Source organism: Erpetoichthys calabaricus, chromosome 4, assembly GCF_900747795.2.
Source record: "Erpetoichthys calabaricus chromosome 4, fErpCal1.3, whole genome shotgun sequence".
NCBI lineage: Eukaryota > Metazoa > Chordata > Cladistia > Polypteriformes > Polypteridae > Erpetoichthys > Erpetoichthys calabaricus.
Window position 1 is genome coordinate 54,213,224 of NC_041397.2, and position 14,480 is coordinate 54,227,703.

The 14,480-nt window shown below is 39.0% G+C and overlaps 1 protein-coding gene across 1 annotated transcript in view; it reads right to left on the minus strand.

Moving 5' to 3' along the window:
- The window catches only part of LOC114651090 (myosin-7-like), a 200,879-nt gene that overhangs the window by 122,811 nt on the left and 63,588 nt on the right, over positions 1 to 14,480 (minus strand). The window contains exons 23-27 of the mRNA XM_051926523.1: positions 13,079 to 13,321; positions 12,025 to 12,201; positions 10,635 to 10,780; positions 10,457 to 10,547; positions 412 to 801 (exon numbers count right to left, since the gene is read on the minus strand). Of these exons, the coding sequence (XP_051782483.1) occupies positions 412 to 801; positions 10,457 to 10,547; positions 10,635 to 10,780; positions 12,025 to 12,201; positions 13,079 to 13,321 (1,047 nt within the window). The remainder of the gene's footprint in view (positions 1 to 411; positions 802 to 10,456; positions 10,548 to 10,634; positions 10,781 to 12,024; positions 12,202 to 13,078; positions 13,322 to 14,480) is intronic.

Genomic DNA, 14,480 nt, shown 5'->3' on the forward strand with positions numbered 1-14,480 from the left:
GTCAAGGTGACGAAAAACCTAAAAACTCCACATAGACCATAAAAGGGCCCTGGAATCAAACTCATGACACTGGATACTTAAGCAACTAACCCAAATCTAGAAAAATAGTTTAAAAATTATATCAATAGAAACATATATTTAAGTATATTCCAGAAACTAAGAAAAATATTGTCATCCAGGTTTATCATTATATTGACCAGTAGTATGACCAGCTATTAGGGAATCTTATCCAACACAAGACCTCTTTGTTAAAAAAATAAAATGTTGCTGTCATAAGGATTCTCTTAATCAATATACTTAGTAGCATTGCTTAGTTTGGTGACCACCTTTTCAGAGAAGCACCATCCCACTGCTTTACCAGATAACACAGCTCTGCACCAAAAGGTGAATGACAAACATTCCTCGTCTTACTTTTGTTTTGATGACTTGTTCAAGATTAGTGGAGAGATCATCCACCTCCATTTTCAGCTCGCTTTTCTCCTTCTCCAGTTTCTGCTTGATTCTTTGCAAGTTGTCAATCTGCTCGCTGAACTCAGCCACACTGTCACCATGCTTCTTCCTTAAAGCGGCAGCCATGGCTTCATGCTGGAGATTAGCTTCCTCTAGATCGCGTCTCAGTTTTAAAAACTCAGCTTCACGCTTTTTGTTAATGTCAATCTGGGCTGCAGTGCTGCCTCCAGCCTCTTCGAGCTTCTCAATGAGCTCTTCCAGTTCTCTTGCTAGATCACTTCGCTGCTTCTCCGCCTTTGCACGCATCGCTCTTTCAGCTTCGAGTTCCTCTTCTATTTCTTCAACTCGTGCCTGGCAAGAAGCAAAATGCATTTGGTAAAATTTCAAGGGGTATGAAGTTTTTGTTACTGTTCCCTTCTATAAAATTAAAAACTTACTAACTGAATGCACTCTGTGGTGCACTGATTTCTAGCATATAAGTTGATAAATATTTTGTATGTCTTTATTTGTAAGCTAGGCAACGCAAATGTAATATTAGATAGTGTTTCAGACTGTTTTACGTCACTGATGAGAACAGCAGTGCTTTGATGTTTATGGTGAGGGTAACAGAGCATGTGTCAAACCAGCATAGCAAAGGTGACCGTGTTTGGATTTACAGCCTGTAAGCCATCACCTGCAGGAAGGCCATAAACTGACTAACAAAGCAACTGGGGGATGAGTTGTACCTGAATTCTATTGGTCTAAAGTATGCCTGTTTATGATTGGTTTTAAATTGGAGGCCATTCATTACTACAACACCCTATTGGTTTAAGAATGGTATAATGTTGGTCACCTTGCCTTTAACTCTCTCTCACCATCTGACCATGAAGAGAAGACCATGATGAAGGCAGCTCTATCTGGCAGCCATATTCAGACAATCATGTGGCTTTGTTTCAATACTCCATTCAAAGGCCATGTTGTAGCAAAACAAGCTAGACTGAAGATAAGTTGAGAGACGCAAGATTCATGGATACTTAAGCTGTAAGGGTATGGTGCCAATATACACATCGTATGCTGCTTACTTGATATTTTTGAGCTTTATTATCAATAATAAATAATTAAATGTGTGACTTAACTCCTGCCTGGTTCTTTACTCTGTCTAATTGCCTAAGTTACAGATGTAGAAGGTAATGGGGAAGGAAGTGCTAAAGTAAGAGTGTGAGTAAAATAAGAATGGTAAGTGTATGGGATTTTAGACATTTTATTAAGGTCTACACAACAGAGTATAAAAAGGGAAATTAGGGTCACCATAGGACCTTACATGATAAAACACCCTGCAAAATTGAATTTGTACAGCAAAAAATATAAGAGTAGCAGTAACCTGTATGGATACTATAGACTTGCAAGCTAACAAGGTCATAGTATTGATTAGTGTATAGTGTGTTTAAAAACAAATTAGAAACATTTAGCATTGTGTAAGATATAGTTGGACATTGCAAAAATGGGTATACAAAAATGTTTGATAAATTCAGTGTAGCTCAAAATTAAAAAAAACATTCTGAATCTGGTTATTCATTGAGATCTTTTCATTTATGTATGAAAACATTTCACATAAAAACATTTTCATTGACCCAAAATAAAGACATGGGGACCATAAATGTGTATGCATTAGACAGGAATGAGCACACAGGGCGGGTTAAACTAAATAAGCAGGAGAGAACACAAATCCCCCTTCCTCTCAGAATCTTTCCTAAACGTTTGGTCACCCTATGTACAAAGGTGGGTGACCAGTCCACTTTCAACTGAATTACACCAATCACTGCAGCCCTGTTTTTCTCATGACTTCTCCTTCTCTTTCTCTTACCAGTCCTTAATTCACCTTGTGACTCTGCCATCACTGGGCCATTAAAATGGATTTTACACCCTACCTCAGGGTTACCTCCCAGGAAAACCCTAGAGCACTTTTAAGGTAAGGAGCACCACGTAAAAGTCTCAGGGTCATCCTCACAGATCTGCTATGGTGGCTCAAGTGTTCCCAGAAATAATGAGCCACAGCTTCTAATTAAACATCCTTGCCCTACTATTAAAACTATGGTAACCTGTCTGCCATCATATGCATCAGACCACTATGCTTCCACATACACTTAAAAATAAAGGTGCAAACGTGTTTCATCTGATTGATGCCATAGGAGAACATTCCAAAAGAACCATCCACAGGTAGACTCCTGAAAGAACCTTTATTTATTTGGACCTGTAACAAGCACCATTTTGTGATATACCAATAGGTTTGTGATTTTAACAGGACTCTTACTAAACACAATAACAAAGTATAAGCTCAGTTTTTTTAGTCAGTGAGTATACTGCTAGGTAGCCTGCTGTACATTAAAGATTTCTGTTTTGTCCACAGATTAGAAACTCATTTAAAGCCCAAAGAACCAATTTCATATGCAGAGAGCCATTCCCAGAATGAAAGAGTCCACACAACCAAGTAAACTGCCAATTTGGAACCGTTATATTTAAGAGTGTACCCAGCAAACAAGTACAGAGTGGCTCCCTGTGGGCGGACCATGGGCAGTGTGAGCTTTGGAAAACTCAATTAAATACCACATTGGCCCAATGATGAGGCTGTTACAAAGTGAGACCTTAGCAAAGTTCCCCTGGTGGCCCAAAATGGACTAATGGCTGGCAGTGCAAGTTCAGTAAGTCCCTCATTGGCCCAGTGATGGTTTGGTAACGCTGGCCAAGGTAATCACTACCCCAAAGTTGCCCACTTTTTAATGTTGCCACACAGTATATAACATAGCATCACAGTAAGGAAGCCAAGGATCGCATTCTAGGTCCTTCCTGTGTGGAGCTGGCACGTTTTCTCTGGGTCCTCTGGTTTCCTCCCATTGTCCAAAATCATGCAGGTTAGGTGGACTGGTGATGCTAATTTGTCCCTATGCTGTTTGAGTGAGTGTGTTCACCCTGTGATGGGATGGTGCCCTGTCCAGGGGTCGTTCCTGCTTGTGCCCATTGCTTCCTGGGATAGGCTGTAGGTACCTAGCAACCTTACCCTGAATAAGCAGGGAAGGATAGACAGACTTTTTTCAGGTCCATGACCAAATTTGAGCTACCTGACTGTTGCCCACAATGAGACAGTGTTTTAGGGCCAATGTTGCCCGATCTACAAATCCTAATTGAGCCATTGTTAGCTGCTCACATCAGGCCAATATGTTTGTCCTCACCAGGCCTACACTGGCCAAATGTCAGCTTGTTTTCTGGGTAATGAGCAAGTGGACTTCTGTCCTTCCACTTTTTTTTTTTTTTTAACTTTTATTGAACTTATTTAAAGCCTGTAACATTCCTTACAATCCAGTCAAACATAACAAAACTAAATCCAATTCAACCCCCACCCATGAGAAAGAGAGAAAATCTAACAGCCAGAGTAAAACTTGTGAGAGTAGTAAAGAGATAAAGGAGTAAGAATAAATGCTTATTCTAAAATGTTATTGATTAGATCCTGCCAGGTTTTAAAAAAGTTTTGAACAGATCCTCTATGTGACAATTTGATTTTTTCCAATTTCAAATAATATATCACAACAGTTACCCACTGACTTAAAAGAGGTGAGTTAGGATTCTTCCAGTTGAGCAAGATAAGTCTACATGCTAATAGTGTAGTAAAGGCAATCACAGTTTGTTTGTCCTTCTCCACTTTAAGCCCATCTGGAAGTACCCCAAACACAGCTGTTAATGGATTAGGAGGGATTGTGACACCAAGGCTGTCTGATAGGCATTTACAAAGTTTGTCCAGAATGATGTTAATTTGGTACACTCCCAAAACATGTGGCCTAGTGAAGATGGAGCTCGATTGCAATGTTCGCAGGTTGGATCTTAACCTGGAAACATTTTGGTCAATTTTAAACAAGATAGATGTGCTCGCTAAAACATTTTAAGTTGAATAATTGAATACTTTGCACATATGGAGCTTGAGTGAATTCTGCACGTGGCTGCCTTCCACTCCTTTGTCCTTCCACTATTTTAACCTTTGTTTTCCTTCCGCACCAACAGACTTATTAGCTCCAGGGCTCTCAACCCATATGTTGGTCACACAGCCAACTTGTATTACTTATTTTCTTTTACTAGCATGATGAGGTAAGCAGTGTTGGGTGAGTTACTTTTAAATAGTTATATATTTTAGAAAAATTAATACAAAGTATTCCAAAATGTTACTTTTCATTAAGTGGTGTAATATACATATCATATTACCTTTATTACTTCAGAAATAAGTATGAAACTTTAAAAAAATATTAAGCAAGCAAATTTAAAATGTATATTTTAAAATATATTTAAAATAATGCATTTTTTTCTGCATATGCTTTAATAATTCCCAAATTTCCATCCCAGATCGGTCGAGCCCCGGGTTAACAATGACCGCCACCAGTACTGTTAGTCAACAGGGTGCTAGCGGAAATTGGGCTACTGTTGGCCAAAGAAGAAGAAGGAGAAGAAGAGGGGGGATACGTGTCCGGAGGCAGGAGGAGAGGAGGAAAGTAAAGAGACTGGAACTGAGGGTAGAGTTAGCAGATATGATGGAGAGAAGGAAGGTTGATATATTGTGCGTGCAAGAGACTAAATGGAATGGGAGTAAGGCCAGGTGGATTGGTGGTGGATTCAGATTGTTCTATCATGGTCTGGATGAGAGGAGAAATGGGGTAGGAGTTATGCTGAAGGAACAGTATGTCAAGAGTGTTCTGAAGGTGAAAAGAGTGTCAGACAGTAATGATTATGAAGCTGGAAATTGGAGGTGTGATGATGAATGTTGTTAGTGCATATGCACCGCAAGTTGGGTGTGCAATGGATGAGAGAGAAGATTTTTAGAGTGAGTTGGATGAAGTGATGAACAGTGTACCTAAGGGAAAGAAAGTGGTGATTGGAGCAGATTTCAATGGACATGTTGGTGAAGGCAACACAGGAGACAAGGAGGTGATGGGTAGGTATGGTGTCAAGGAGAGGAATGAAGAAGGTCAGAGGATAGTGGATTTTGCCAAAAGGATGGACATGGCTGTGGTGAATACGTATTTTAAGAAGAGGGAGGAACATAGGGTGACGTACAAGAGTGGAGGAAGATGCACACAGGTAGATTGTATCCTATGCAGAAGAGTCAATCTCAAGGAGATTGAAGACTGCAAAGTAGTGGCAGGGGAAAGTGTAGTTAAACAGCATAGGATGGTGGTCTGTAGGATGACGTTGGAGATCAAGAAGAATAAGAGAGTGAGGGCAGAGCCAAAGATCAAATGGTGGAAGTTGAAAAATGAAGACTGCAAGGTTGAGTTTAGGGAGAAGGTGAGGCAGGCACTGGGTAGCAGTGAAGAGTGACCAGACAGCTGGGAAACTACAGCAGATGTAGTAAGGGTGACAGCAGGAAGGGTGCTTGGCGTGACATCTGGACAGAGGAAGGAGGAAAAGGAAACCTGGTGGTGAAATGGGGAAGTACAGGAGAGTATACAGAGGAAGAGGATGGCAAAGAAGAAGTGGGATAGTCAGAGAGATGCAGAAAGTAGACAAGAGTACAAGGAGATAAGGCGCAAGGTGAAGAGAGAGGTGGCGAAGGCTAAAGAAAAAGCATATGATGAGTTGTATGAGAGGTTGGACACTAAGGAGGGAGAAAAGGACCTGTACCGATTGGCTAGACAGAGGGACCGAGCTGGGAAAGATGTGCAACAGGTTAGGGTAATAAAGGATAAAGATGGAAATGTACTCACAAGCGAGGAGAGTGTGTTGAGCAGATGGAAAGAGTACTTTAAGAGGCTTATGAATGAAGAGAATGAGAGAGAGAGAAGAGGTTGGATGATGTGGAGATAGTGAATAAGGAAGTGAAACGGATTAGCAAGGAGGAAGTAAGGACAGCGATGATGAGGATGAAGAATAGAAAAGCCATTGGTCCAGATGACATACTCGTGGAAGCATAGAGGTGTTTAGGAGAGATAGCAGTGGAGTTTTTAACCAGATTGTTTAATAGAACCTTGGAAAGTGAGAGGATGCCTGAGGAGTGGAGAAGAAGTGTACTGGTGCCGATATTTAAAAATAAGGGGATGTGCAGGACTGCAGTAACTACAGGGGGATAAAATTGATGAGCCACAGCATGAAGTTATTTGAAAAAGTAGTGGAAGCTAGGTTAAGAAGTGAGGTGATGATTAGTGAGCAGCAGTATGGTTTCATGCCAAGAAAGAGCACCATAGATGCAATGTTTGCTCTGAGGGTATTGATGGAGAAGTATAGAGAAGGCCAGAAGGAGTTGCATTGCATCTTTGTGGATCTGGAGAAAGCATATGACAGGGTGCCTCGAGAGGAGATGTGGTATTGTATGAGGAAGTTGGGAGTAGCAGAGAAGTACGTAAGAGTTGTACAGGATATGTACGAAGGAAGTGTGACAGTGGTGAGGTCTGCGGTAGGAGTGACGGATGCATTCAAGGTGGAGGTGGGATTACATCAGGGATTGGCTCTGAGCCCTTTCTTATTTGCAATGGTGATGGACAGGTTGACAGACGAGATTAGACAGGAGTCCCCGTGGACTATGATATTTGCTGATGACATTGTGATCTGTAGTGAGAGTAGGGAGCAGGTTGAGGAGACCCTAGAGAGGTGGAGATATGCTCTAGAGAGGAGAGGAATGAAGGTCAGTAGGAACAAGACAGAAAACGTGTGGTAATGAGAGGGAGGTCAGTGGAATGGTGAGGATGCAAGGAGTACAGTTGGCGAAGGTGGATGAGTTTAAATACTTGGGATCAACAGTACAGAGTAATGGGGATTGTGGAAGAAAGGTGAAAAAGAGAGTGCAGGCAGGGTGGAATGGGTGGAGAAGAGTGTCAGGAGTAATTTGTGACAAACGGATATCAGCAAGAGTGAAAGGGAAGGTCTACAGGACAGTATTGAGACCAGCTATGTTATATGGGTTGGAGACGGTGGCAGTGACCAAAAAGCAGGAGACAGAGCTGGAGGTAGCAGAGTTAAAGATACTAAGATTTGCATTGGGTGTGACAAGGATGGATAGGATTAGAAATGAGTACATTAGAGGGTCAGCTCAAGTTGGACGATTGGGAGACAGACTCAGAGAGGCGAGATTGCGTTGGTTTGGACATGTGCAGAGGAGAGATGCTGAATATATTGGGAGAAGGATGCTAAGGATATGGCTGCCAGGAAAAAGGAAAAGAGAGAGGACATGCAGGTGATTGGTGTAACAGAGCAAGATGCAGAGGACAGAAAGATATGGAAGATGATCCGCTGTGGCAACCCCTAACGGGAGCAGCTGAAAGAAGAAGAAGAAATGCTTTAATAATTCCCAAGGTGAAATTGTCTTTTCACATTGTCTTTGGGGGCCACAGCATAGGGTCAGTCACTGTACAGTATCCCTGGAGCAATTAAAGGCCTTGCTCAAGAGCCCAACAGAGTAGTGTACTATCTGGCAGGAATGGGATTTGAACCATCAACCTCCCAGATACTGTACCAGCACAGATTTGTGGACACAAACTGAATGTGCATTCACAGACAAGTACACAGTAGCAATTATATCTATTTTCAATATAATCACAACAAGGCAATAAATAAATAAAAGGATTCATTATTGGTCTTAAATTAAATGAGCACTGCTGAACTCTGGCATACAAGGGAGTCCTCATTTTTAAATATTAAAATGCAACTAATTTAAAATTGACACTGTTATTGTATTATGTAATTGTGAACTTTTCAAAGTTATGTGACAGATTTCTTACTTTTTGCAGCCAAATAAACTTTTACCTAGTCAACAAAAGTGAAAACGAAGCAAAAATACTAGCTCAGATTTCCCAAAATATCAGGGAACTAGAGTATGTGTTCATATTTATTCTTTGAAAAATGTGAAATCATTATTATTTCTTATAAGAAGCAGTCTTTCAAAACGAAAATCTGAAACTGTGAGTTGAGTCTAGGACTTCCATAACTGAGCAGTCTTTGAACAGAAGCGCTAGAAGAGTCTGGTGTGTTGTATCATAAGAAGACATGCTGACTTTGTAGAAATCAGTAGCATTCCACACTGGTTGCAGTTTCCAGATAAGCCTGGATTATGAAGTATGCACCTCATTTATTTTTCTGTTATACATGTGGTGGCTTTTTTGTACTATAGTTTAGAATCAATCCAGTGGGCATTGAGTTCTAAAAAAAACTTTCATTTTACGCAGGCCAAATGTCTGCAGTACTAAAAATGAAATGCAGCTCCTCAAAATGTCAGAAGTGTCATAAAGGTACTTAGGGAATGTTTTTTTGTCAGAGACTTACTTCGAGAAGTGATATCTGAAGCAGTTGTGACTTTTTAGTTGATGTGGGCTGCAACTCCTCCACAAAATACAAAGAAATATGTTTTTATAGAAGAGAAGGTGCAATATAAACTATGTTTTGTTACTTTGTGACTGATGACAGCTGTCACACATGTGTGCATGGGAGATGGTTTATGGGCTCAAATAGTGTTAAGTCTCAGCCGGACCAGGGGTTGGTGCTGTCATCTGATCCATTCTCCTTTTGTCCCTCTGCAGACCAGCTGAAGACCATGCCTCTCAATGTCGTCACCTCCAGCCATCCCACTGATGACATCACTTCTAGCATCCATTGATGATGTCACTTCTGACACTCTCTGATGATGTTACCACAGGCATCCAGAACCCATGACATCACTTCCTGTCCCAGCCTCCCTGATCCCACCTCTTCCTGTTTTCTGTCATATTTATAGACCAGCCTCATTTTGTTAGTTCAGTTCTGTTTTGGACTCCTGGCTGTAAAGACATGTTTTCTTTTGCTATCCGTTTATCAAGTATACAGGGTGGCCATCCCCAAACCCTTTTTATGTCTGCTGCCCTCTCCTTTTTACACAGAATATAATATAACATTAAAGGAATATTGACTGTTGGGTACTGATGGTAATACTGTACATTGAGGAAATGAAAATCAGTGCAGATTTTAAGTAGTTTCCTAAAGTGTTAATATTACTACTTTTCAAGTCAAGGTAAGTGCAATATTGTAACTTATTTTTCAAAAGGAGTACATTATGTTACTCCTGATAGAAAAAGTAATTTTATTGCACAATTCATTATATTAGAAATGCATTACTCCCAACTCTGGATTTAAGATACCAATGTTATTACAAGGCCCACATCTCATGCTTCTCTCCTGTGCCATCCATCAGAGCCCTGTAAAGACCACAATACATCTGTATTAAGGACCTAGCAGTGTTTATGGCATGCAGGTGAGCCTAAGACATTTGAAAAATATCATCTTTCTTTCCAGTTTGTCTATCTCTTTGCAAAACATCTAAGCTAACTGCACTAAGATGGATTTTGCAATTTGATTACCATTAGACATTAGAGACATTAGACATAGGCTGCCATCATTAGAGCCAATCTACTAGGTGAGGGCTGTCTTACTAATGCTGCCACCTTCCTCCTCTGTGAACACTTGTGCTGTGTATTGGCCTGTACAAACAAGTAATTCCATTTTTGGATTTGAACATGTTAAAGTATAAAAGGACAAACCATGCCATTAAATATAAGAAATACTTTAGTATAAAGGCTAATTTCTATCAGTAAATGAAAGACACCTGGACATTGTAAATGAAAGTCACTTCTTAATACATCTGGAGGAAAACCAAAGCAACACAGTCACCAGAAGAATGTTCAAACTGTAAACATTGATAATAACTAGGGATGGGCATAACGATTTGTGCAAAATTGAATTCACAGTTGAACTAAATGTTTTGCATCACAAACAAATTTGCAATTGACAAAAGGAGAAAAGAGTTTAGTTCCAGACTTGAAGCACTTTCATGCATTAATTCAGCATATGTCTGCTTGTCTGTAGTATTAAAATAAAAATGTCAAGTGAAAAAAGTCACCAGACTCATTTCCTGTCACGTGTAGATATTTTTTTGCAGCGCTAATGTCTGGTAATAACCAAACTTGGATTTGAACCCAGGGCTCTGGGGCTGTGCTAACCCTGGTACACAGTGTTTGAATTATCTCACCTGGAGCTCCTTGATTTTCTTCTGAAGCTGCCCCACTAAGGCCTGCTCATCTTCGATTTTTGAGTTCAGGTTGCTGATTTCAAATTCTTTTCTGAAAAAGTTTCAACACCATATTAAATTATATCTACTTGAAAAAACTGAAGAAAAAAAAGAAAGGCACATATTGAATTACTCTCACTTCTTGAGTTTTTCTTCTTGCTGCTGCTTGTCATTTTCAAGATCCATGATGCATTCTTGACTCAGTTTCAAGTCACCTTCAAGTTTGCGTTTGGCTCTTTCTAAATCGGTTCGTATTTTCTTTTCTTGATCAAGAGTACATTCCAACTAAAGAAAGCAAGCAATAAAAAACTGGTCAGCTTTTTCACATTTAAAACTTTCAAAAAGTTGAGATGATTATGAGAGAGAGAGAGAGAGGTTAGTAGCATGCACTGATACAGTGTATTGCTGCACCCACCACATAACAAACTAACTCATGAAGCCAGATTAGGACCTGAGTGCAGCCATGCAACAGGTGACACCTCACACAAGTTCAGATGGAGTGGAACAGTGTCAGTTTTTTTTATGGTGGTTGGAGCGCCAATTCTGCCACCAGCCCCCAGGTTATTCCCTGCAGGTTGGAGGGCCTACTTGCAGGGCTGGATGCAGATTAACATCATACCCAAGACGGAGCAATTATGGCTTGTCCATAAATCTGCCTTTTCTATAAGCTTACAGTGACTGGTAAATGAAAATATTTATCTGTAAAGAATATTATTTAAAATAAAAGTAGAATTGCTAAATAACATGCATTTATTTAGTTATTTTGATTCATCGGGGCTGCTTCTTCTATAACAGGGTCATAAGGAGCTAGAGGCCAAAAGAGAAACAGGTTCAAAGCACAACCCAACCCAGGATGTGATGTCCATCTACTATCAGAGACATTCACAAACTCCTGGCTAATCTGACGGTTAAGTCAGACCAGAGGAGTGTCTTTGTCACATCTATCCATCCATCCATGTATTTTTTAACTCACTCATTTATTTGAGGGTAGCAGGTAGTAAGACATAGAGCATGCAATCCCTTGTGTCATTACTAGTGATTGGGAAAGACATGGTGAAGCTGGCCAGGGTGTAGTCAGTCGCAGGGCACTCTCACTTCTACACACACCTCAATATTAATTCAAACTGGGTGTTTAGATAGCTAGAGTTACAAATAACTTCATTACTCTTGACCCACTGGAGATGGTAGCTTAGAAAAGAATGAAGGCAAAACTGAGTGCCATTATAAACAGTGCTGCACATCCTCTCTCTGACACACTAACACTGAGGACTTTCAGCTAACAAATTATTCAGCAAAAGTGTGTCAGGAAACGCTACTGGAGCTCCTTTATACCAACAGCAATACGTCTGTATAATGCCTTACTATGACTGCGGCTGCCCTTTTTATCTTTAGCTATCTTTTTAGTTATTCCTATGTACTGTATATCTGACATGGGGTTGTTTGATATCATTTAATAATATTAATTTCTGGAGTTTCAGGTGCTGCATTGCAAAGTAAAAACTCGGTGTACTCTTGGTATGGGAACTTACATCATCAACTTGCTGCTCAAGTTTGTCTTTCGCTTTTATAAGGGTATTCACTTTATCTTCTTCTGCCTGAAGATCATCAAGAATTTGTTGGTTTGCTTCCTGCAAAGCCTTCTTCTCTTTGGCCAGTTTCCCCACATTCTCATCAAGTGCAGCCAGTTCTTCAGTCAGATTCTTGACCTTGGTGGAAAGCACTGTGTGTTAATAAGTGAATTCTACAGGTGACACCTTTTTGATGTTGAAAAGAGTGACAGTCTAAGCAAATAAAATATACAGGAAAGAATAAGAAATTGAAGTTTTAGTAATTTTTAAAAATTTTACACAGATAGATAGCAGTATGGAAAAACACATTGTAAATACATTGTAAATAAATTCTGCTGGGAGCTGAGCTTTGTCGTAACAGTTAGATAAAAGCCTAATAACACCTTGCATATGTCAGCTATACTACACCAAGTAGAACAACTGTAATGAACTGTGAGGAGCAACATTAGTGCTGGCATAAGAAAAGTTGATGCTCCTTAAGTCTCCAGCTTTTAATTTTATAATGATTAAATGTGTTCAGTGCTATCAAGGCATTTCAGTGATCTTTAGTATTAGATATTAAAAGTATTCACTCCATACCATAGACGTTTTCAATTTTTTTTGTTACTATAAACCTTAATAATACAGGGATATTAATTTTTGTCATTATTTATTATAAAACTTATTCTACATATCCTTCCAAGGTTGAATTTTACAGTACTACTTTAAACTTACTTATTGTATTTCTACCAATTTTGTTAACTTACCACCCTGATCTGATTTACTGTCTGTCTGTATATGCTCCCCTGGCACTGGTTGATTCAGAAAGTATTCAAACCCCTTCACTTTTGCACCAAATCATTTAAATTCATTTTTCCCTCTTCAAACAACACTTAATACTACAAAATGACAAAGTGAAAGCAGAATTTCAGAAATGTTTGCAAATTTGCTCCTTGTTATTTTTGCACTGAAACATAAGCTTAACCCTTTTTAATGAAGTGAACAGAAGTTAATAAGCCATTTCATTCAATAGTACCTTGTTTTCTGTGGCATGCTTTTCTTTCTCAACCTTAGCAAGCATCATCTCCATGTCATCAATGTCTCTTTTGAGTTCAGAGCATTCGTCTTCTAGTTTCCTTTTCTTGGCAGTGAGTTCTGAATTCATTTCTTCCTCTTCTTCCAGACGTTCTGCAAATTCTTTCACCTTGGCTTCCAGCTGAATTTTTGACTTGATCAGCAAATCGCATCTTTCTTCTGCATCTGCAAGGGTATCCTGTTCCTGTCAAAGTAAAGTAAATATACAGGTAAAGAAGAATAAAGTGAACATCTGCAATGGTATTGCTATGTTGCAACTTTCCAAGGACTATTTAAAATGAAGATATTATGAGTATCACCAGAAAATCCAATCTTTTATTGTCTGCTTTAAATACTAGTTAATCTACAGTATATGCTTTCAAAAATATTTTATCACTAATTGTTATGTTTTTATGGAGTATGGCTACATCATGAAATCTATAAAATGGAAAAAGGTAGCATTAATTCCTTGCTGAAAAACAGAGAAATCTACCAGCATTTTAGCCAGTTTTCCTTTTGGGTTGTACATTGAAATCTGTGGCTAAGAAGGTTACAGGTTTAATCCCCTCTTACAATTTATCATGAGGGTCCAAGGCACTCACATAGTCACCTTCCTACTAGTGGTCCACTCTGAAAAATAACATTTTTTTAATGGCACTATAAGGTTTTCTACTATGTTGGGTGGCTTCTCATTTCTCTAATGCTTGACTAAACACCATTTCATTGTCAGCAGGGTTCTTATCATATAAAGCTGGTTCATTGTGCTTTGAAAAAATTCCTAATACGTAGAAAAAAAGTCTTTAATGCATGTTGGGTTACAGGATTAACAGATAAAGAATGCCTGGACTTAGCCTGTGTTATGTGTGTCGCAGAGTCCTTTTAAAATCACGAGTCACAAATCTCATACCATCTATTCATAGTTATTTACTTTATGGAGCCTGTTATGGATCTAAATAAATAAAGGATCCTTCTGGAACCTTCATGTGCACAGGTCTTTTGGGAACCAAAAATGTTTCCGCTATGGCATCGCTCTAAAGAACCACTCTGGCATCTTTATTTTTAAGAGTGTTCCTGTGTGAAAATATGTATATAAAGAAATGTTATACTATACATACTGTATCTGGGATAATGTTCACAATAAAGAAAGGTGTATAAAATCAAGAGTGATTTATTATGTGCATATTTTTTAGGTGAGCACCTTATTTAGAAGAAAGCATGTGATGAACCTCACCAGAAGTTAGTATGTATAACCAACAGATAATAATAGGAACTCTTTAGAGAAAAATCATATATCCTGTATATATATATATATATATATATATATATATATATATATATATATATATATATATATATATATATAT